Source organism: Oxyura jamaicensis, chromosome 10 (genome assembly GCF_011077185.1).
Source record: "Oxyura jamaicensis isolate SHBP4307 breed ruddy duck chromosome 10, BPBGC_Ojam_1.0, whole genome shotgun sequence".
In the NCBI taxonomy this organism is placed as follows: domain Eukaryota; kingdom Metazoa; phylum Chordata; class Aves; order Anseriformes; family Anatidae; genus Oxyura; species Oxyura jamaicensis.
This window is the reverse complement of record NC_048902.1, coordinates 2,773,431-2,797,432: the sequence shown is the minus strand read 5'-3', so window position 1 is coordinate 2,797,432 and position 24,002 is coordinate 2,773,431. Positions and strand designations below refer to the sequence as shown.

General features: G+C 37.3%; 1 protein-coding gene across 5 annotated transcripts in view; it reads right to left on the bottom strand.

The window, feature by feature from the left end:
- The window catches only part of UNC13C (unc-13 homolog C), a 142,234-nt gene that overhangs the window by 114,161 nt on the left and 4,071 nt on the right, over nt 1–24,002 (bottom strand). For all 5 annotated transcript variants that reach the window (XM_035335676.1, XM_035335678.1, XM_035335677.1 and 2 more), the window contains exons 2-3: nt 9,209–9,231; nt 8,635–8,690 (exon numbers count right to left, since the gene is read on the bottom strand). In XM_035335676.1, coding sequence (XP_035191567.1) covers nt 8,635–8,690; nt 9,209–9,231 — 79 coding nt within the window. The remainder of the gene's footprint in view (nt 1–8,634; nt 8,691–9,208; nt 9,232–24,002) is intronic.

The following is a 24,002-nucleotide window of genomic DNA, read 5'->3' as shown; positions in this document are numbered from 1 at the left end:
GTCTAGGATAATATCCCATAAAAGTCATAAACAGGCAGAAGGCAGAACCTCCACCCAAATATCCAAAGATTGTTGGCTATAAAGTGGAAGTAAAGATCGATATACTGATCTGGAACACAATATCAATTTCTTTTTTAAAAAGGGGAAATATCTACATTTACATTTGTTTTCTACAAACAAACTGGGCATTGCTGTTTTGACAGTAGAATGTTGATCTTTATCTGCAGTCTTTGGAACACTGAACTCTATGTCCATAGGCAAATTTTCATGTGATGTAAATTGTACATTAAATTCTCTGCTCCTTTTCCCACCTCCAGTAAAAGCAACCCAATGATGTCCTGACGTAGAAATGAATTTGGAGGCACACAGGTTTTTACTTAAAGAAAGAAAAAAACTACTGGAGAGTTTCAGCTACTTTAAGAAACTCACAGTTCCTGTGGTTGCAACGCAGAATGCTGTAAACTATTTTGTGAACTTCTTAAGTTCACAAAATAGCAATCTATTTGGATTTGTCAGAGAATGCAAGCAAAATAAGTACTTTACCACTAAGAACATGTCACTGAAGAAAAAGAGTAATCATCTACATGCAGCTCCATCTGTGCACCATTAGAAAAATTCAGAATGAATTAGGCCACATGGTAAAATGATAAGTCTCTGACGTAACCACCATCAGGCAAGCAGTGAATTAACACAGAACAAGTCTCCAGAAAGAGTAAACGAGTAGCACCCTAGATTCATATATATGATGAAAAAATCAGTTGATCTCTATGTACTTTTCAGAAGTATTGAAAGGATGAATTCTGAAATTTCTCAGCTTCAATAAAATGATGGCCAGTAAAATAAATAAAAAGCAAAGGAGAACATATTATTTCATACTGGCATGGAAAGAACAGTAAAAATTGAGCTTTTGCCTTTTAACAGGTAAGTAGAATTTGAAGCCCCAGCCAAAATGTACTTGGTCTTTGCCTTTTCTCTCTCTGCTTTCTTACTTCATGCAGACAGATGAAGACCACAGCAGAGATGAAGAGATACAATCCTTGCTTGAGACTTGAGATTTGTTGGTCCAAGTAAGTTGGGTTCAGAGTGCTGTACTATGAGAGAGATGGGAGAGTAAAGGCAGAAGAGAGGTAACATATTTCTAATTAGATAAAGGAAGATATCAAAGGTTTTGAGGGAAAGAGTCTCCCTTCCCTTCAAATGACAACACCTTTGGTGCAGAGTGAGCGAGAAGATGAAAAGGGAGTCATAGATAAGGCTTCAGCCAGCTATGCTGGCAGAAAAGAGACTAAGGGATGCTATCATTTGGGATTAATGCTTGAATGCAGGAATAGCATAGCTGGAAAGCATAACTAGAACGGAGCAACAGCAATCTTTGAGATGTCAGGGCTCTTCTGCTGAATGAGAAGTTAAATGAAAATTGTATCATTGTTTTCAGGGGTCCTGGTGAAACAGACTCTTGCAAAGAGAGTAGGGGCCCAGTCTAAACAGGGTCAGCAAAAGAAGTAAGGTTTAATCTAAAAACATGAGCTAGTATTGAATTATTGACAGTCATTTGACACAGTCCTATGCACTTGTTACAGGATGTCTGTAAATGGGATTGACTTACTTTATCCTCAGAGGTTTCATAATTTGAACTTTTTCACCTATGAATGTAAGAGATGGCATAAAAAGAGGAATTTCTGTCTGAAAAGTCCTTGTCAGTGGCAAAAAGGTATCCTTATATGCAAGATGGATTTCTGTCATCTGCTTTCCACGTGTGCTGCACACTGAAAAATATGAATTCTATACACTCGTACAATATTTTTCTAAGTCCTACACTTATTTAATTCAGACAACTGTAATTAAGTGTTTGACTATGGAAAGTAGTACATACAGCAAAATCATATGATCACAGAGCTTTCTGCAGGTGAAGAAATCAACGTTTCATTTTCAGAACCTACACTGACAGAGTCTGCTTACAAAATTCTATTCCTAAACTACATAGTAACTAGACGTTAAACTGCCTCTTTAAAGCAATGAAGAGCATAAAAACACTTTTTGCAAGCAACAGGAAAATAGTTTTGAATGAGCTAATTTTTATTAAGCTTACTCATGTAGGGGGACAATCAATAAAAGACAACAGAGAAACTAGAAGTGACTTATACAACAAAAAAATGGAAAAAGAAAAATCATATGAAACTGACAATTTTCTCCTGGATTTTGGTTATATTAAGAAACAATTCTCTAACTTAAGCAGTGAAAGCCTGACCAAATGTAATGATCAAACTGGGTCATTAAAATGAATAGAAGAAATCTCCAAGACATTTCTGGACTAGCTGTGTTTTCTCTGTTCTTTTTTTTTTTTTTTTTTTTTTCCACCAATCTGTGATAAAACCATTTCTTCTTATTCTTGGATTACAGCAATGAATGTAAAAAAAATTCTGCACTGAACAGCACCTATAAAAGTATCTCAGAGTGTTGATTTCTACACTGTATTTCATTAATTTGAACTGATTTTGATGGCAAATATTCTTTTCTTACTAGTTCTGAAAACTGTGCCATGATCTACACACCAAACATCTCAAAAATAATTGTGGGAAGGTATGAGCAGCATTTTTTTAAATTATTTTTTAGATGAAAACTATTTTTGTTAGTGCCACACACTTATGATTATGAGTATGATTTTTCTTAGTTTCCGTAAGCCACAGCTTATTCTATAGTAGTCAAGATGTAAGATTCCTGCTTCTCAGTGGTGAGGTACATTATTATTTGTGGCGCTTCATGTCCTAAATTCACTAATCAGAGGCCTATAAGTAAAAGTGAATTGACATGGCATAGTACAAAAGAAAAGAAGGATACATCTTCTTCTGAAGATATGATGAAGATAAGATGTAGCAAATATCAGAATCTGCCTCTGTGATGTCTCCTAGTTCTGATGTACATTAATTTTTTTTCAGCAAAGAAGCCACCAAATACACATTGTCATAATTTGCTGTCACAATTGTGATGTCTTATGAAAGCTATGCAAGACTCTATTACAAGAATTATATGAATAACAACTTAGTGAGTTTTAGTAAATGTTTTTGTTGCTAATGCATTGCTGAATAAGTCTTTAAATCAGTAATCTAATCAAGAGAAAGAAAATTGCTTCAGATGATGCTGGTTTCTTTTTGATGAACAATATAATTTGAATACAAATACCAATGCTTTATATTTAGAAGTTGGGAATAAAAGTTTACAGCACTTGTACTATTCTATTTTTGAAATGTAGAGATATAGGAGGATAAAGAATAGTATAGTACTCAGAAAATCCCAATGAAGCAGGAGTAGTAGTTTTAGCATTGTGATATATAGTGCTGGTCAATATATGAAGCAAAACTCTCTATAATTTTAGTTCCAAGAGTTTAGTTTCCAACCTTATGAGAAAACTGCAACTGAGTAAAGTTAAAACAATCCATCTGTGTGGTTTGCAAGCCAAGAGACTATACCATATTATACTATAATTTTATCTTATTGTCAAAAGGAAGCTAATAAAACAAGTAGCAATTATAATCTCTCACAATATTTAATGGGGGAGGGGGAGAGGTTCATTTAACAACTAATCCTGCATAATGTCACCTATGCCCTTTGCATGTTTTTACAGGCTGGAAAAGGTAAAAATACAGCAGTTTGAGTTATGACAAACTATACAGAAACTACCGAAGCCACAAAGAATGTTATCCTAACTACAGTTTCCACAACAACTTGTGAATAATAAGCCAATAAAGTACTGAGGGGTTGTGGGGTTGGGGGGAGGTATTTGGAAGCCATAGGAATCTAAGTGGATAAACTTCACAGTATCTAGATTTGTCTCTGTAACAAAAAATCCTTACAGCAAACAGTGATTATAATATTGCACCTAGAAGATAATATACCTTTTAAATAGTTATATAAATAACAGAAATTTTACCAACAGTTTTTACTTTTTTCCTCCTTCCAAATTAAATAATAAAAAGGTCTTCAAAAGAGGAAGGAGATATATTCTTCAAAGGAAGGAATCCCTAAAAACTTGATGCGAGATCATTTGGAGACAATCAAAAGGCGGAGCCAGCAGCGCCCCCTCCCCGGCCGTTCAAAAGCAGCCCCTAGGGAGCGCGAGCGACCAGGACGGGCAAACAGGGCGTGGCGCGTCAGAGGGGAGTGGCGCGGCAGTTCGCGCAGGCAGGGCGAGCAGGAAGGGCGGAGAGCAATCGCCTGCCCACACGAACACCTCTTAACGACAGTCGTTAGCTAGGCGATAATGGTCTCCACCAGGCACGGTGGGCTCTCCAGGAGGTCGGTACACACCCAGACCGACTGCCCGTTAAAGAATGCAGCGGTTCAGGTCACCGGATGCAGGGAGTGTCTGAGCCTGCTGCTGCCGTCGGCGGGAGGCAGAGACGCTGCGTGCGTGAGGTGCGAGCAGGTGGATGACCTGATCCGCATGGTGGCGGAGCTTAAGGAGGAGGTGGAGAGGTTGAGGGCCATCAGGGAGTGTGAGCGGGAGATCGACTGGTGGAGCGACTCCCTGCAGGGCCTCAAGGAGAGGTACCGGGCTGAGACACCCCAAATGGGGGTGGAGCCCCTGCCTTGTCGCCGTCGGGCAGAGGGAGGGGATCTGGGAGTTGAGGAGGAATGGAAAAAGGTCCCTGCTCGACATGGCAGGCGATGCCCTCCCCTTCCGGCCCCACCTTCCCAGGTGCCCTTACACAACAGGTTTGAGGCCCTGGAGACTGAGAGATCAACAGCAACTGAGGAAGAGGTAGAAAGTGTTCCCAGGAGGATGCCTAGGGCGAGGAGGTCGACTCCACGCCTCAGGACTGCCTCCATCAAGAAAGAAAGAAGGGTGATTGTTGTGGGAGACTCTATCCTTAGGGGAACAGAGGGCCCTATTTGTCAGCCTGACCCTACCTGTAGGGAAGTCTGCTGCCTCCCTGGGGCCAGGGTCAGGGACGTTGCCAGGAAGCTTCCCAACCTGGTACGCCCCTCTGATTATTATCCTCTTCTGATAGTCCAGGCGGGCAGTGACGACATTGAAGACAGAAGCCTGAAGGCAATCAAAAGAGACTTTAGGGGGCTGGAACGGTTAGTGGACGGAGCGGGAGTGCAGGTAGTGCTTTCGTCCATCCCTACGGTGACAGGGAGGGGTACGGAGAGGACCAGGAAAGCCCACCTGTTAAACATGTGGCTCCAGGGCTGCTGCCAACGCAGAGATCTTGGGTTTTTCGACCATGGGGCAGTTTATTCAGCACCTGGTCTGATGGCCGTAGACGGGTCCCTATCCTTTAGGGGAAAAAGGATCCTTGGCCAGGAGCTGGCGGGGCTCATTGATAGGGCTTTAAACTAGGTAAGAAGGGGGATGGGGGTGAAGCAAGGATTGTTGGAGCTGTGCCAGGGGGAACAATAGCAAGGCCGGGGAATAAGGTAATGGCCCAGCTGAAGTGCATCTACACCAATGCACGCAGCATGGGTAACAAACAGGAGGAGCTGGAAGCCATCGTGCAGCGGGCAGGCTACGACTTGGTTGCCATCACGGAAACGTGGTGGGACCAGTCTCATGACTGGAGTGCTGCGATGCCTGGCTATAGGCTCTTCAGAAGGGACAGACAGCACAGAAGGGGTGGCGGTGTGGCTCTCTATATTAGAGAGTCTTTCGATGTTGTAGAACTCGAGGCTAGGAATGACAAGATCGAGTCCCTTTGGGTTAGGATCGGCAGGGACAACAAGGCTAGCGTCCTGGTCAGGGTCTGTTACAGACCGCCGAACCAGGATGAGGAGACGGATGAGGAGTTCTACAGGCAGCTGACAGAAGTTGCGAAATCTTCAGCGCTTGTACTCGTGGGGGACTTCAACTTCCCTGACATATCCTGGAAGCACAACACAGCCCAGAGAAAGCAGTCTAGGAGGTTTCTGGAGAAAGTGGAAGATAGCTTCCACGCAGCTGATTAGTGAGCCTACCAGGGGTGGTGCCCCGCTAGACCTTCTCTTCACAGAGAAGGACTGGTGGAGGATGTGATTGTCGGGAGCTGTCTTGGGCAGAGTGACCACGAAATGGTGGAGTTCACTATTCTTGGCGAGGCCAGGAAGGGAACCAGTAAAACCACTGTACTGGACTTTCGGAGAGCTGACTTTGGGCTGCTCAGGACACTGGTTGGTAGAGTCCCTTGGGAGGCGGTTCTGAAGGGCAGAGGGGTCCAGGAAGGCTGGGCGCTCTTCAAGAGGCAAATCCTAATGGCGCAGGAGCGGTCTGTTCCCATGTGCCCAAAGATGAGCCAGCGGGGAAGAAGACCAGCCTGGCTGAACAGAGAACTGTGGCTTGAGCTTAGGAGAAAAAAGAGGGTTTATAATCTTTGGAAAAGTGGGCAGGCCACTAGGGAGGACTATAAGGATGTAGCGAGGCTGTGCAGGGACAAAATTAGGAAGGCCAAAGCTCATCTGGAGCTCAATCTGGCTACTGCCGTTAAAGATAACAAAAAACGCTTTTATAAATACATCAACACAAAAAGGAGGACTAAGGAGAATCTACATCCTTTACTGGATGCAGGGGGAAACTTAGTTACAAGAGATGAGGAAAAGGCGGAGGTGCTCAATGCCTTCTTTGCCTCAGTCTTTAGCGGCAATACCGGTTGTTCTCTGGATTCCCAGTACCCTGAGCTGGTGGAAGGGGATGGGGAGCAGGATGTGGCCCTCACCATCCACGAAGAACTGGTTGGTGACCTGCTACGGCACTTGGATGTGCACAAGTCGATGGGGCCGGATGGGATCCACCCAAGGGTACTAAGAGAAGTGGCAGAGGAGCTGGCCAAGCCACTATCCATCATTTATCAGCAGTCCTGGCTATCGGGGGAGGTCCCAGCTGACTGGCGGCTAGCGAATGTGACGCCCATCTACAAGAAGGGCCGGAGGGCTGACCCGGGGAACTACAGGCCTGTCAGTTTGACCTCAGTACCAGGGAAGCTCATGGAGCAGATCCTCTTGGGAGTCATCATGTGGCACTTGAAGGGCAAGCAGGCGATCAGGCCCAGTCAGCATGGGTTTATGGAAGGCAGGTCCTGCTTGACGAACCTGATCTCCTTCTATGACAAAGTGTCGCGCTGGGTGGACGAGGGAAAGGCTGTGGATGTGGTCTACCTTGACTTCAGCAAGGCTTTTGACACCGTCTCCCACAGCATTCTCCTCAAGAAACTGGCTGCTCTTGGCTTGGACTGGCGCACGCTTCGTTGGGTTAGAAACTGGCTGGATAGCCGGGCCCAAAGAGTTGTGGTGAATGGAGTCAAGTCCAGTTGGAGGCCAGTCACCAGTGGCGTCCCCCAGGGCTCGGTGCTGGGGCCGGTCCTCTTTAACATCTTCATCAATGATCTGGACGAGGGGATCGAGTGCACCCTCAGTAAGTTTGCAGATGACACCAAGTTAGGTGCGTGTGTCGATCTGCTCGAGGGTAGGAAGGCTCTGCAGGAGGATCTGGATAGGCTGCACCGATGGGCTGAGGTCAACTGCATGAAGTTTAACAAGGCCAAGTGCCGGGTCCTGCACCTGGGGCGTAATAACCCCAAGCAGAGCTACAGGCTGGGAGATGAGTGGTTGGAGAGCTGCCAGGCAGAGAAGGACCTGGGAGTGATAGTGAACAGTCGGCTGAATATGAGCCAGCAGTGTGCTCAGGTGGCCAAGAAGGCCAACGGCATCCTGGCTTGTATCAGAAATAGTGTGACCAGCAGGGCTAGGGAGGTGATCGTCCCCCTGTACTCGGCTCTGGTGAGGCCGCACCTCGAGTACTGTGTTCAGTTTTGGGCCCCTCACTACAAGAAGGACATCGAGGTGCTTGAGCGGGTCCAAAGAAGGGCGACGAAGCTGGTGAGGGGCCTGGAGAACAAGTCCTACGAGGAGCGGCTGAAGGAGCTGGGCTTATTCAGCCTGGAGAAGAGGAGGCTCAGGGGCGACCTTATCGCTCTCTACAGATACCTTAAAGGAGGCTGTAGAGAGGTGGGGGTTGGCCTGTTCTCCCACGTGCCTGGTGACAGGACGAGGGGGAATGGGCTAAAGTTGTGCCAGGGGAGTTTTAGGTTAGATGTTAGGAAGAGCTTCTTTACTGAAAGGGTTGCTAGGCATTGGAACAGGCTGCCCAGGGAGGTGGTGGAGTCACCATCCCTGGAAGTCTTCAAAAGACGTTTAGATGTAGAGCTTAGGGATATGGTTTAGTGGGGACTGTTAGTGTTAGGTTAGAGGTTGGACTCGATGATCTTGAGGTCTCTTCCAACCTAGAAATTCTGTGATTCTGTGAAAATGTGCGAGTTTCAGCCACATTCATTCGCTTTCAGCAAAAGGAAGATCTTTTTCCTCTTGGCCTTTTAGATTTCAAATATTTGACTGATATTGTTACATTACTACCCATTTACTAAAATGTAGACAAAATCAAACTGCAGCTCCAAATATAATTTAATTTGTAGGCAAAGATATAAAAAACTTTTGTCCTCTGGTTGACTTGTGGAACGTAACTGTTTCATTAATTTCTTTTGATTTTGGATGACTGAAAAAAGCCTCTCAATTTTCTTATAAGAACAAACCTTAGAAAAATGACTAACATTACGAAACTAATTTGCAGATATAAATAACAAAATTCACAGTCATATTAGTACTTACCCACTAAATGCCTGGATTGCATAAAGCTTGGAAGCATCCAAGGAACATTCCACAGCCTTTGAAGGGAAAAAAAAAAAAGAAAGAAAAAAAAAAAAAGTAGTTATTTAGTTGTTGTTAGTAAGTCTTGGACAAAGTTTAACTGCATCAAACATGTAACACCTAATATGAAAAATGTTTAGAAGGGTCAGCTCCAGGCCAAAGCTATTGTAACCATTGCCTTGGAATACATTTTAGTAGCATTCAGTGAAAACCAGGGGAAGAATGCATGGGAAGGGGTAAGATATTGCTTCCCAAATATTGTAGCCCTTTAAGTCTTGTGTTTTATGCAATGTAGATGACAAAAAAAAAGGTATAATGTTTGACAGTAGCAGACCCCTGTGCTCGCAATTATTATCAGCACAACAGTGAGGACTATCCTATTTATAAATGCAACACACTCAAAGGAGAACAAAAGAGTGAAAAGCTGGAAAAAACATGCAAATTTCACAACCAAAATGAAGGAACAAAAGAGGTCAAATCACAAACAAACAAAAACAAAATGCATGATCCCTATCACAAATACATAATTTTAAACCTTTTCATCCACAGAACTGCTATCTGAAAGAGAATAGGGAAGAAGGGGAATATAGGTTAGACAAAACAACTGAGAAAATATCTTAAGCTGTGAAAAAATGTTACTTTTTAAATCTGCTAATGCAGAAACAAAATGAGGAGCAGAAGCCAATTAACCCCTCTGCTTAAGTGTTTCGTAGTAGCAGGATCACCGTCTTTACTTTTTAAAGAAGCACACAGATGTTTTCAGTAGGTAAAAATCCATGACACTTATGCAAGTCTGTATGGTAACCACATAATTTATATATTCTATCCCATCTCCACAGCATTATTTATTTATTACAATTTTTTCAATACCAATAACAAACAACTACTATAACAAATAACAACGACTCATGCAATGACTAAAACTACCCTCAAAAAGTCAGTACCTACTATATAAGAATAACAATTATGCAAGTTTTATATATGATATAAATCATCATAAATTGTTTAATGCGATTAGTGACACATTCACATTTACTATCAGACCAAAAATATTTTCTGACAGGAAAATATAGCCTTATTTTATTGTCTTGCCAATTTTAAAATACAAGTAAATTAATAACTGTTTTTATGTACACTATAGCATCAAAAAAACTTTCTTCTGTTTGGATACTTTATAGTAGAGTGCATACATTAAACTTCATTGTTTTAATTGTCACCTTACTGATCTTCTCTTTTTTCCTCTCCAAACAGAGTACACAGTTCCTACAGGTCCTCTATACAGTTCAGATCTTTTGAGACGTTTAGAGCTACTCCACATTTCATATATATATATATATAAAATAATCTTTTTTGGGTGTTAAAACACTTGGCATCTTTTGTGTTTTAAACCCGTTAACTACAAGAAAATGTCACTTAAAAAAAATATATATATATATATATAAAAAAACTACATTGGCAAATTTAAGAGTATACCCTCTAGTATTAACAATCCAGTAAAATCAAAGGACATTGCTGTGCTACAAGTGTTGACTATTGTTGTGCCACTAATTTTAGAGCCTACTTATGTAGTCAAAGCTAGTACATGCACAAGAATGGGAGGAATAGAACCTGGAGATGAGTTGTTTGAAACATGTTTTTACCATTTAGATTATATCTGATTTTGTATTATTCAACAAAGTAAGAGTGGATCAGGCTACTAGGTATTGGCAATGTGGCCACACCAAACTTGAATCTACAGAAAATCCAGCTATGCAGCAGACACTCCTCTTTGTGAGCCCACATAATTTGCCTTTTTCTTATTCTTGTCTACAAATCTTTTCTTTAAAATATGCTGTGAACAATCCATTTAGAAACAGTGTGCCTAAAAGAATGAACTAAGGTTTCTTGTCCCAAAGAAAAATTATGAGTTACACAGAATACTAAACCAAAACTATTACTAGTAGTAAAATCTTCCATGATTGAGTAAAAATAGAGTAAGTACATCTGTGCACAATAAGCATATCTGCTTGCTATGAATCCATTCCTTCTGCAGTTGTTCTCCTGAATATAAATGGGGATTCTGCATTGTTTCTTAGTTTTATTTTTTAGAAAATATACATATAGTTTTTTTTTTTTTTGTTTTTTTTTTTTTTTTTTCTGTTAGGATGTAAACTATCTTAGCATTTTCTCACTTTAAATCTTCTCCCCTTCCTTTCACAAATACTAGAATTTTTATTTTGCCTCAGAAATTAATTCTTGACTAAATTAAGTCATAGCCATATATATATATGTCAAATTACCCTTATTTGATTAAGTAGATTCATAGAAATGAGTTTAGTCTCTACATTTGCATTTTTTTTTGCATATATTTGTGAAATTTGTCTAACAATATCAGATGTGATTAAGTACTCTTTCTCCACGAGCTTATAGAGAACAGGTTAACAAACCACTGTCAGCTTGATTTGAATGGCCAATGGATCCCACTCTCCAAAATTACTATAGCTTTGCATAAGCAGGGTGAGAGGACAGCCTGGAGTAAGTAGATGACTGTAAGCCTAGTCAGCCATGGAAGCAAAAGGGGATATGCAGTTGTGGGATATGCTAAAGGAAATACATAGAATAGTTAAAAATAAAGTGCCGGAACAACGTCTGGACAGGTGAAAGCCAGGAAAGGAAAGATAGAATGCAACAACGGGGCACTAAACTGGGGTACCTACTACTGAAGTAATTCTTAAAATCATAAAGGGTAGAATTCAAAAAGTGAAGAGAAATTTGGGGACTAAGGGAAGTTTTAAGCAGGAGAGTGCTTGGAAGACATGAAGTTTTACCACAATCTGTTCATGCAACCTATAACTTCTGCCTAAAATGCCTAATCATGACTAAATATTCATATTTAAAAACTCACAATAAATCTCAGTATTATGTATGTGAAAGGGAATTTTAAAATATTTTACAGTTATCAGACATTTTGTTACCAAACTGGCTAAGGAATCACATGAATTATATGCTTAATTCAGTTGTTTTTTGTTCAGAAATTTATGTTAAAAATAATAAAAAAAAAATGTTGAGACTTGCATTCCACATTAAATGGAATTTTGTATTTTGGAACATGAGATGGACATAAGAAGTTTTCTTTACCTCTCCTGGGTTTCAGCCAGCTTCATCTAATTCCACTACACTTCATTTACTGGAACCTAATTTTGCTTTTTCCTAAAACTAGGAAGGAGAGTGACAATCAACAATTAGAAAGGGAAACAAGGCACTACATTTTTGTTTTAACTTGTTTTATCTTTGCACTTGGTACTTAGAAAAGATGTATTTGTTTTTCATTTCAAACACATTCCTATCTCCTTTCTTAATAGAAATTGTATAAAGCAGACAACTGGCACATATTTCCCCAAAACATACAAATATATATATATATATATCATTTTTATTTTTTGTAAGAAATGACTACATCTTCAGAGACAAAATTAGTCTAAAAACTTCAGCATTTATTACTTTTTCTAAGCACACTTTGAATGAAATAATCTGAACTAAGGAAGTATTCTTTGTGTGTCTGAGAGCACCAGACTGGGAAATTGTACAGTCACCAAGCAATTCACTTTGGTAGTCATTAGGCTGCCAGAACAGACAGCAACATTTTTTGATGTAGATAAGAAGTGAATTGTGATTATATAAGAGACCACTGAACGTACTTTCATATCAGGGTTATAAGAGTAGACATCTCTGATTATACTGCTGAAAGACAATGATTTACTTAAAAGAACTTATATTCATATAACTCATTTTTGCAACTCATCCATTCTGTGGTGAACAAGAAATGTAAAAAAAAAGTTATGAATGTACTAAGAACAGTACTAAGAAATGTACTATGACATGTACTAAGAACACTGATGCAGTTAGCTAATCTTATTGGATGCTTCTGATTTTTTTTCAAATAGCTTCTCTCTTCTTAGATTATACTTTATGTGAAAAATCACTATATTCCCAAATAACAGTATAACTGTTATAGGGAAAATCCATGGAGTGATATTGCGCCATAATAATTACTACTTCAGCCCAATGAACTCAATATACATACATACTCAATATACCTGGATGACAAGAGTAGGATGCTACTTACTATTGAAAACTATATTTACAAACATAAAACACAAAAGACAAAAGAAAAATCCTTCTATATTTCTGCTGGTCAGTATGATAGTTCCCAACTCAATAATAATTAACTAGGTAAATTAATAAGGCAAAAAGAGAGAAAAGCTGTTTTAATTAGCTATGCTTACTGTAGTGGTACAATGCTCCTGTTGTCCATTTAAGTTTATCTAATTATAACAATTGAATTAATGCAAAGAAAGAGAAAAGTTGAAACATTACTAACTAAAGTAGGGAATACATGATAATCAGTTCTATGACATTTCTTCAAATAAGACAATTTTATACTCAGTATTCCTAATAGCTGTTGACAGAACACAAAAGCATTTAAGGAAGGAGAGGACAACCTTAAGGAATATTTAGCAAAATGTATTTTCAAGTGTTCCTGCTTAGCTAGATTTTTTTTTACAGCTCTGTACCAATCTTTACCACTTAATCTCTAACTCTCCTTTCTGTCTCTACACTTTCCTTTTTCTGTCTCTACCACTCCATAAGCTTCCCACAAGCAGACACAAAATTCTGAGTAAACAAGAAATTCAAAATAATCATAAGCTAAAATTATTAGTCTTCAAGGTTCCTGTTAATAAAAAGTTCCAGACACTGAAAGGCTGTATAACTTTCAACACGCCCACTAAATGCTGGCTTCTCTCGAAAATGTATCCGCTGCATTAAATTAGACCCTGGATCTATCCAGGAACCATCCCACATTTGCTTTCTTTCAGTCCCCTCAAATAAGACCACAAGTGATTTTCCATCCATATATCAGGTTACCTGTTTTGAAGAAGGCTAAGTAAAACTTCCAACAGGTGTTTGTGTTGCATAATTACTACTCAATCATTGTCTGAAAACTAACAGATCTTGTAAAAGCTGTTACCAACTGTTTTCAAATTAACATGTGGTCTGTTTTATCCAGTTCTAAACATAATGTCACCACCTTCAACTTACCATAATTAACACTGGAATTCTTCATACAAGATAGCTAGATTCTGTACCTAAACTTCTTAAAAGAGATTTCTAAAGGATGCTGAAAACACATCTTCCAACATGAAAGATAAAGTAGGCAGGGAAGATATAGAAGTGAATTGTAAAATGAATTGGGTTGAAAGAGACCTTAAAGATCTAGTTCCAACACACCTGCTATGCACTGGGACACCTTTCACTAGACCAGGTTGCTCAAACTCCCATCCAACCTGACCTTGAACACTTCCTCAATGGGGCATCTACAACTTTTCTAGGAAACCTATTCCAGTATCTAACCACCCCCATAAAAAAGATTTTTTTTTCCCTTATATCTGATCTAAATTTACTTTTTTTTTTTTTTCTTTTTTTTTTGATACCATTAGAAAATCAGAAATACAACTAGACAATAGCCTCATTGGCAACTTTTAGAGATATTTATATAAAAGAGGTTTAGAAGGTTTAGAGGTTTTTGTTTTTTTTTTCATCAGTCATAGGGACTCTTCAAGCCTTGTGGCATTATTATATTTTTAGCATTTTTCTGAACATCAGAACATCATCATAATACACTTTCTTTCACGACTGCAAAAATTTAGTTCACTCTCCTCCCGATAGCACAAGAAGTGGATTAAGGTAATAAAAATCTAAACAATTCAGAATGATTATGATGCTATTGTGAATACACAACCCTAAATTTCCACTCTTGTAAGTATGCATAATTGTATAAGACCAAATCAGAAGAAGATAAAGTTCATTATTCTCTCAAAGTACAATTTTAATCTTTAATTCTACAAAACTCTTCCAAGAATGTCAAACTGACTGATAATTACATGATTTCTGAAAGGAAACCCTTCAGACATAATATTTGCTGGAATTAGATAAAAAACACAACTGTTCAATGGAGATGGCATGTGTAAAAGCAGCCAGTCAGTAGTGAATAATCTAAGCTGGACAATTCTAATTAGTATGCAATTGCTAAGAAAAGAAAAAAAACAAGTCCAAACAAAAGCAGTTTAGATTGTCCAAAATAACAACACAAATTAAGACAAGCTAAAATAATAAATACTGTACCCAGGAGCTGATATTATGCATACAGAACAGAATATTACAGTATATAGATGCCTAGATGATGATGTGTTGCTGAAGCATATTCCTGGAAGAGATACTATATAATGCCTGAAAGATAATATTAAAGCTAACACATCATAAGAGATGAGTGCTTGTTTGACAAAGAGAAGGTCAAACTTGAATAAACCTTGGCTGACAGGAGAAATGGATGAATTGCTGCTAGCACTTTACTAGCAGTGATGTAGAAAAATTACTAGCGGATACACAGAGAACCAAAGCAGGAGGTCAGCTTGGTGGAGATAAAACCTGCAGCTGTCTTTACTAACAAACTGGTTGGCAAATCTGAAAGAAGAAAACATGATTTAAAAACATCTCTGGTGTTTAGAAATTGAGTCCCATTAGACTTATAATGGCTCTTGTTTTCTGTCATCTTTGAACAGCTACTAGATACTTCTACCCACTTCTTACAATTACGTCTAAAAGAAAAAATCATTGGTGTGATGTTAATGTTTCTAAATTTTTGGTGGTCTCAAACTAAAATCTACTTAAAGACTGGGCTTTCTTGACACTCTCATACTTGTCACAGTGATGTTAGAGTAAAATGCAGAGTGCATTTTAAGCACAGTATTCCAAATCCAAAACCCAGGGTAATGGTAAAACAAACTTTATCTATAAAGGATTTCACTAAGATGTGCAGCTTGTTTTGCAGTAGCAGCATAGACAGAGGTGATGTTAGGTCAGGGATGGAAGAATATATATGGCTTCTTAGGAAACAGATCACTGGCATCTTGGGCAACAAAGACTATGCATGCACTAGCAAATAGTTTATTGCCATAGGAGCAGACCAGAAGGTCAAAGAAGTAGGTGCTGAACACCAAAGTGCCCACAATACAAATATTCAGACTCGTTCATCTTGGCATTGTGAGTAATGTTTGCTTTGGATCCACTGGTAAAAAAAAAAAAAAAAAAAAAAAAAAAAAAAATCCAAATCACACTCAGACCACCCAGTCAAACCAAATCTCCAATTGGAGATTTGCTTCCAAAGTGTTGTAAAATAAAATGCTATTGGTGGCAAAACCACAGATCATGTAATTATCCTACTGTTAAAGATAAAGAACTGTATGCACATCTATGTTTGAGAACAAAGGAGCAGAACATAAGGCCTTGGAAAGTCACATTCCACAGACTACGATGTTGTTCATAGCTGCTGGTAGTTTCTTCTCCTGTGGAATTGCATTCACTTCCTACCTAAGGTGTAAGGAACTATCTATAATAGTTTTAGGCTCTTTAAATATGACATTCAAAAATTCAAAACCAGATGTACTGGAAAACTTTATGACTAATTTCAAGACTGGCATTAGAAGAAGAAAATGTGAGTCAAAGTATAATCATCAACAGAATAAAAACCTGACATTCGCCATCATTTACTGAGAAGAAAAACCTGATTTTCTTCTGTTGATACAGAAACTGGTTTAACTAGTATGATCGAAGGAAAAAACTTGAAATACTTCAATACTAATATGATTTTTGATCTTTTTTTTAAAATGACATTCTCTTATGTATACAAGATAAGTGGATTAAAGATGAAATTGGTAGAAAATAATGTACAGTCGTATTGTGATATTTGGACTAATTCCAATGCATGGGGTAGAAATATCATGTGGGTTACACAACATCATACGGGTTAATTTTAGACAATGTTCTCATTAACAAGTAGATTGAACAGAATTTCATATAGCTTGCAGAAAACATTGAATTGAAATGGGTTGCAAGTATTTGAAAGGATCGAGTTAGAATTCAAAATATTCCTCACATACCATTGCACTGCTTTGGCACTAGTCCTGTGAAAAGTTAGGCTTAATTTGGAACAATGGTGATTTACGCCAAATATTAAGAAACCAGCAACTGCTGCTATATGTTATAAATCGCTAAAACAAGATACCCAAAAGTGTTGTAGAGACTTCCAATAAGTTAAAAGAATGTATGAAATGGACTCTCCTCAGAGAAAGGATTAAAACTCCATGGTGTCTATCCTTCCACTCCTTCAGTTTACAGTTCAAGGAAATCAAGAATGTGACACTGACAGAAATATATAAGATATAAGTTGGTATAAAAAAGAAGGACTACGCGTAGCTAAGTAGTTAGAGGCTTTTCTAATTTATTTATTTTCTCCCATGATGTGGAAACTCAATCTGCTATGCCAGAAAATACTTGAAATAGCCTTACAATTTATATTATAAAACAGACCAACATAGCAACATATATTTCTCCCAATACATGAGAAAAATATCTACAATTTCCCATTATTTTTAACAGAAAATAAACCATACCACTAAACAATTCTGGCATTGCTCAGTTTCATCTGGTCCATTTACTCTCCAATTATTCCTTCATACCTGCTGTGACAGAAGGTGCACAACACAAGGGAATGAATTGCTGTTGAATTGTAGTTGAACTTTCTTCCTTTCATATGTACAGAAGTAGTATGATTTCTATTGACGACCCTATACATGAGGATCACAAGAATACATTGCCTATGGTAGCTTTACAAAAAAAAATAAAATAAAAGGAATCAAAAAAAAATATGATTTATATATTGCTCAGATCACTGTTATTACCTGAAGAAAAATAAGTGTTACAAATTCACACAGGGATTTCAACAACTACTGCAAACAACTAAACATTTCTCTGCATACAGTGCACTATAAAAAAGACGGAAGGAAAATATCACAAGAAAAAGGTACAAATGCGAAAGTGTAAAATAGTGTTATGGACTCTTGTCTATAGAAAACCGTTAACACTATGTTATGATCATGGTGTTTGTTTTTTTATTTTATTTTCTAGGAATAATGAGTGCTGCAGCAAGAGCACAAAAGAACTATCATGTCTCTTTTCTCATTCCATCTTGCTAGATGTGCAACTGATGGACAACAATTTCTTTGGTGAGGCTGCAATTGCATTGGTGATACTTTGACCCATACAGAGGTTATGGATCTGCGATACCACTGGTAAATCTCTTGCTGCTGTTTGGTCTCTGTGATCAAGAGAACTCAATTCTCAAAGACAAGAAGAATCAAAATCATGTTCTGCCACATCACATGTCCAAGATTCTGATGTAACATAAAGAAGTCCAGCTAGTTTTATAAGTCAACTGCAGAGAAGCTACCAGTTTACCAGCTTATCAGTGAGCAGCCTGCTATCTACTACTACTTGCTTAGTTGTTTCAGCGTTCAACCATTTCCTGTTTGTTGCTAATGTTTAACTTATACACCATACACTTCACCATGCTATCAAGGACATTTGTGAACAGCTGTATCAGCAAATCAACTAGAAGACGTGGACCTGAAAACCTGAAAAACTTTCTCTTTACTTGGTTATTAATATGCAAATTAATTTATTTTCAGCAGAATGTATAAGAATTTAATATAAGGTAAGTATGGGGAAAAAAAAAAAAACTCTTAAAAATGCTCTTTATTAACAATATAAAAGTACAAGTGCCTGTATGTCTTTTTTTTTTTTTTTTTTTTTTTTTTCCCTAGAGATACATACTTATCAATAAACTCTGCCCTTATGTTCAGATTTACCAAAACTTCTGCTCATGCAAGCCATTTTAAGAACACTCTATACACATCAAGGAGGCACATATCACAGATAACAGTTTCATCACTTTTGGCAAAAATTTTTCATAAAAGTGGAAAGGCTTCAGATTTTTTCTACTATTCCTAGGCACAAGGAGAAACAACTGTGTAGATGCTCTACTTATCACCTGGCTTATGTGCATAATGGGAAAATTGGTCCCATGAAAGTCCCAATCACTCTTCAGCAGCAAAACAGAATCTCTTTATCTTTGCACTTTACTGTAATATTCTGCTTTCCCCAATAGATCAGAGACAGATTTGAGCATATTTGCTCACTCATGTTTTCCAAGACATTACATTTTTCAAAATGCACATCTAGGTATTTTTCATCCAGTTGTTTTAAGATTCTTCTTAACCTGAAGATGCTCTATAAAGTGAGGCAGTGATATTTTGCTTCGAAAATGCAGTGATTGACATACAAAATTTAAATATTTTAGACAAAAATAAAAACTATTTCTTAATCTTGGTTATAAAATCTTAATTTGTGCTCATTTCCACAGCAGAATCAGAATAAATAAGTCCTTGGACATGACATTTATCCTCAGGTTCTCTCTTAGCTCTACAAAATTTATTTTAAATCTGTTCTCAAATACAAGAATTCTAAAGTTGATAAAAATAATGTTAAATAGTTTTCTGTACTTGTAAGGATTAGCATAGCAGACACTTCTTTGGTGAATTAAGTTAGCAGTTCTAATGAATTACTTACATTTCCAAAAAAAAATTAATCCTCTAAACAGACTTTTTAATTGAAGAAGAAAATTCAGTTATTTATATTAAACCTTACTGATTGAGAATGTGTGTTTGTGTTTTTTGTTTGTTCTTTGTGTTTTATTGATGATTAAAGAACAGATACAGCTATTGCAAAAAAAGTTAGCAAAAGATTTTTTTTTTTGATTCCCAGACTAGGTGTAATTGCAACACATATTTTCCTGACATAATACACACTGATTCAGTAAGGGTTATGATGCTAAACTACATTATTCAACCTCAGTTTGGTTACTATCCTTTATTTCAAAGAGATGCATTATCACAATCCAAGGATTTCAGTTAAACGTAAAACCTGTAATTACAGAAGTAAAATACAGTCTGCCATAAGAACACTATTATATTTTCTGAAAGAGATGTTAAACAGGTTTTTTAAGTATAGAATCTTAATAATCTTGTTTCCTCAGTACAATGAATCTATTCCAATCAAAAACAAGTGTATTAATTTCTTACCAAGCCTGTTTACATAGTACATCTGTTCCACTGTCACCACCTTCTGAAGTGAATGTGAAAGGGTATTTACACTGTTAAAAAGTCTCTGTAATCTATCTGCTTATATTGTTTACATATGAAGAAAACAATAGATGAATTTTTATGTTGAAGTGCGTTATGATGAATTATGTTATGTTGAGTTATGTCCCCAAATACAGCTCTGTATACTTCATACTTTTGGTTACTTCTTTTTAGATCATCTGTAATAGCCACAGAGAACACACAGTCAGCCCTTATGTTAATCCAGTTTTTCATCATTCCAGGTAAAAGGAATAAATCTATTAGGCATATGGTAGAAAAAAACAAAAACAAAAACAAAAACATTTTCTTTTCTTCACTAATTACTTTTTTTTTTTTTTTTTAACATTTTGAGACAAAATAGAAAACCTGAGTTTGGTATTGCTATTAGCTTTTATTAATATTAACTGAAAATATTCCTGTCTGGGCTATACTTTCTTGATGATACAAAGACTACTTGCATTCATTCACTAAGATTTTTTTTCCCACTTAGTCTATGCCTGATGTTAGAAAGTTGAGAAGAGGATATATTAAAAAAAAATAAAAAATAAAAATAATCACTGTTAATACACTGTTTAGTACAAAGTTGATGCTAAACTTGAAGGAAACTTGTGGCCATCCACAACTATGCTTTATGCCTTCTAGAGGGGGCTTCTCAGAGGACTACAAACTCTACAAACTATTAGTTTTGTTATGGCAACAGAAGACTAAGTAAAAAGGGGAGAAACCACTATTGCTAACAATCCTTTAATACTGCGGTATGAAAAAGATTGACTCGCATTAAGTTGTTCTTGCTGGTAAACCAATGAATTAACAGCTCCTTTTGGCATAATACATGCTTATAAGCAAGTTCTATTATCATTAATTACTGTACCTTTTTATATACTAAACCAGAATTCTGCCATCTCACTAGACAACCTTCCCCTACTCACTCTACATCAGCTTTCTAAGATTTTTTTTTTCCCATAAGAATAGTATATAAAACCCACAAATAATTAACTATATTTTAATCAGTCAACTGTTACCTCAAGCAATTAAGAAATAAGATGGGACATACACCCACCTTTCCTTCTAAAAGCATTGCTCCTTGCTTAGAGACCACTTCCCAGCACATCTAATTTAGTTTGTCTGTAGGAAAATTCTTCAATATTAAAACAAACAAACAAACAAACAAACAAAAAAAAAACACAAAAAAACTCATCTTTCAACAGGTTTCTATTTTCTCCCTTACAATCACCACCAACAAATATGCAGTGCTGTGACCAAGACAACTGTTTTATTTCTTGTTTCCACCTGAATGGGTATAAGATGACTGAACAATTATAGATCAATTGATTTTCATCTGGAACACAGCACTGATCTTTTCAAGTCCAAATCTAAGATTCACATTCACACAACAAACCTGGTACAATACAATTAAGTACAGTTATATATAGTTAACTAATAAATATATGTACCTACACCATATATGTACCTACACAAATATATTGAAAATAACTGATGGAGGTAAGATTCAGAAGAAACAAAAGACTAAGTACTTTGAGACAAAGCTAGACTATTTTCTAAAGCTTATACTATATGAGAAAATAACCTGATGCGTACAGTTCCAGAAAACAGTTGCTAGGGGAAAAAAAAAAAAAAAAAAAAAAGCGGCTAGAAATGCTATCAAAATAAGAAAGTATACCTTGCTTCAAAAGAGCGTAGTGGGACTAGACAGAGTTTGGAATATATGTAAGTAATATATTGCTGACAACTTTCCTTAATCTGGAACACAATGACCACACTGCAAGGGGAGTACAGTAATGCATTACTGGTTGGTTTGGTTTCAAAAGTTAGCATCACATTTTCCTCCTTCACACTTATAAAAAATGATGCTTTTACTGATCCTGGTCTCTGAGAGTACTGTTCTCCAGTCAGACACCTCAAAATGTAATACAGATGTCTTCCTATAGAACAAGAAGTAAAGCAACTTTCATCCATTGTTTAACACAGATCCCATACCTGGCCCCTGTAATCTGACTTGCCACTGAGTGTGTGTATTCACAGAGTAAGATGAGTTCAGCTATCTTGAAACCATAGACAATCAAACACGTTACTCTGTGGCAGAAACTCCAGACCAAAAGATTTTTAAAGTCTATTCAGTCACGAAATGATCAGCAAAATCTTCATCAACAAGATAATGAAGATATTGATTGTAAACTATCCTTCACAGATGGAAGTCTTTAATCATCATTAAAAGCAACTCACAAGAGTGCATGCAACTCTGGAAGCTTACCCAGAGTGACAGTTTCATCAGGAGAGAAACTTATTCTAAGGCACCTGCAAAAGATAAGGAGAACAAGATGGGCATGGAATAGAAGTAGCCAATAGGGCAAAATCTAGAAAGAGAGAAAGTAACAAGTGAGGACTGGAACAATAAATAAGAGGGTAATAGTTTTTCTTGATTATCAAACAAACCGCTGACTAAAATTTCTCTATTTTTTCCATAAAAGCCATCAGTCTTTCCATTAATATACATGTATCATTACAATGCCTCTATGTCCTTACAGAATTTTAAATCCAAGGGTTACTTGTATATTGGTCGTATCTCCACTCATCCACATATTCTATTACCCTCACTCCAGTGTGTCTCCAAAAACCTGATGTAATAAATAATACATAAGCAATCAGCCCATAGCATATTTTTTCTTTCCAGCTAGAGAATAAGGTTATCTAACAAGACTCTTTCACACTGATACATTATTTATGTACCAAAGATTCAATAACTTTACCTCATGTATCACTAGAATGAAAATAGCAGCATTTGATAATTTTCTTTTGTACTGGATTGGAGAAACAACACTACTATATTGTCCAGCCATATCTTTGGTTGGCCAGGTTGCTTACTACCCTTTCCTGCCTACATGGACAGATGAAAAAAATCACTAAAAAACAGGTGATGTTTTGGTTATATAATTAAGATGAATTCAGGGAACTTGATCTGCAGCAAGCACTTTTCCATATGCAGATAATAAAACAGAAAATGACTATAAATCAGGGGTATAAAAAAGGGGTAAGTGTCAGAAAGCCTTTCATAAAGAGTAATGTAAAATCTAAATCAGCTATTTGTCACCTTTCCTTAAAGATATTATTGCTCCTGCAAATGACAAAGATATGATATCCCAAACTATTATTTGCTTAATTTAGTATTTTCTAGACATGCATGAATCCACATGTAAAGAAGGGGGCCATAGTGTGAAAACTGAGCGGCTACAAAGTGTACAGTTTGTGTGTTTTGTAAAACTCCCTGAAGATTTTGCAAAATGTTTTGCATAACAATACAAAATTTCTTTACAATTCAAGTAATAAACCAAAGTTAAACATGTTTTCTTTTAGAGGACAAACTGACATTAAGAGGTACTTCTTTTGAAGACTTCATACAGAGTGTTCCAAAAATTTATTATTATTATTTAAATCACAAAATAGTTGAGGTTGTAAGGAACCTCTGAAGGTCAACTTGTCTAAGAAACCTGCTCAGATAGAGTCACAAAAAATAGGACCATGCCCAGGACCATGCCCAGAGAGCGTCTGAGCTCTCCAAGGGTGGAGATTTCATTTGTGAATCCCATCATATGTGAATAGACAGCCTATAAGTTATCCTGTTCACTGAAGGCAGAATCAAGAAAGATTTTGTTGTAATACTGCTGCATGTCACTCAACAGAAGGCAGAGTTCAAGTAATGTTATTCTTTTAGTAGATTACTACAGTTATGAGAAATATTTTGAGTGTTTTAAACATTTTAGTTTAAAGAATTCGTAGGTGTTCTGCAGACATTAAAAGGTAAAATATCACATTCATCCACTGCACATAAAACATGAAAACTACGCTGTTAATAAGTATAGCTAGGTATACTATAGGACCTGAAGGTATTTTAACAAACCAATCAGTGACTAATAAGGCAGAGTATCTGTGTGCAACACATCTCCTCCTTCTGAGTGGAAAAAAAAAAAAGTGTGGAGAACTGCTACTCAAAAATTAATGCATGCCATTGTCAGGATAATCTAAGAAGTACCGTTGTAGCTGTTTGTATGTAAATTTCCTTTTACCTTTTACTGTACACCCTTCTCTCTTGTTCTATTGTAGAACAGTGACGAGGTACAAAGGCTGTTCCCCCTACCCCAAAATACCTCACAAAAATCATGAAAAATTAAAGAAAATACTAGCTATTGCTAGCTGATTTCTCACGTATACATTACCTAGTGTCTAACAGAGCACTGT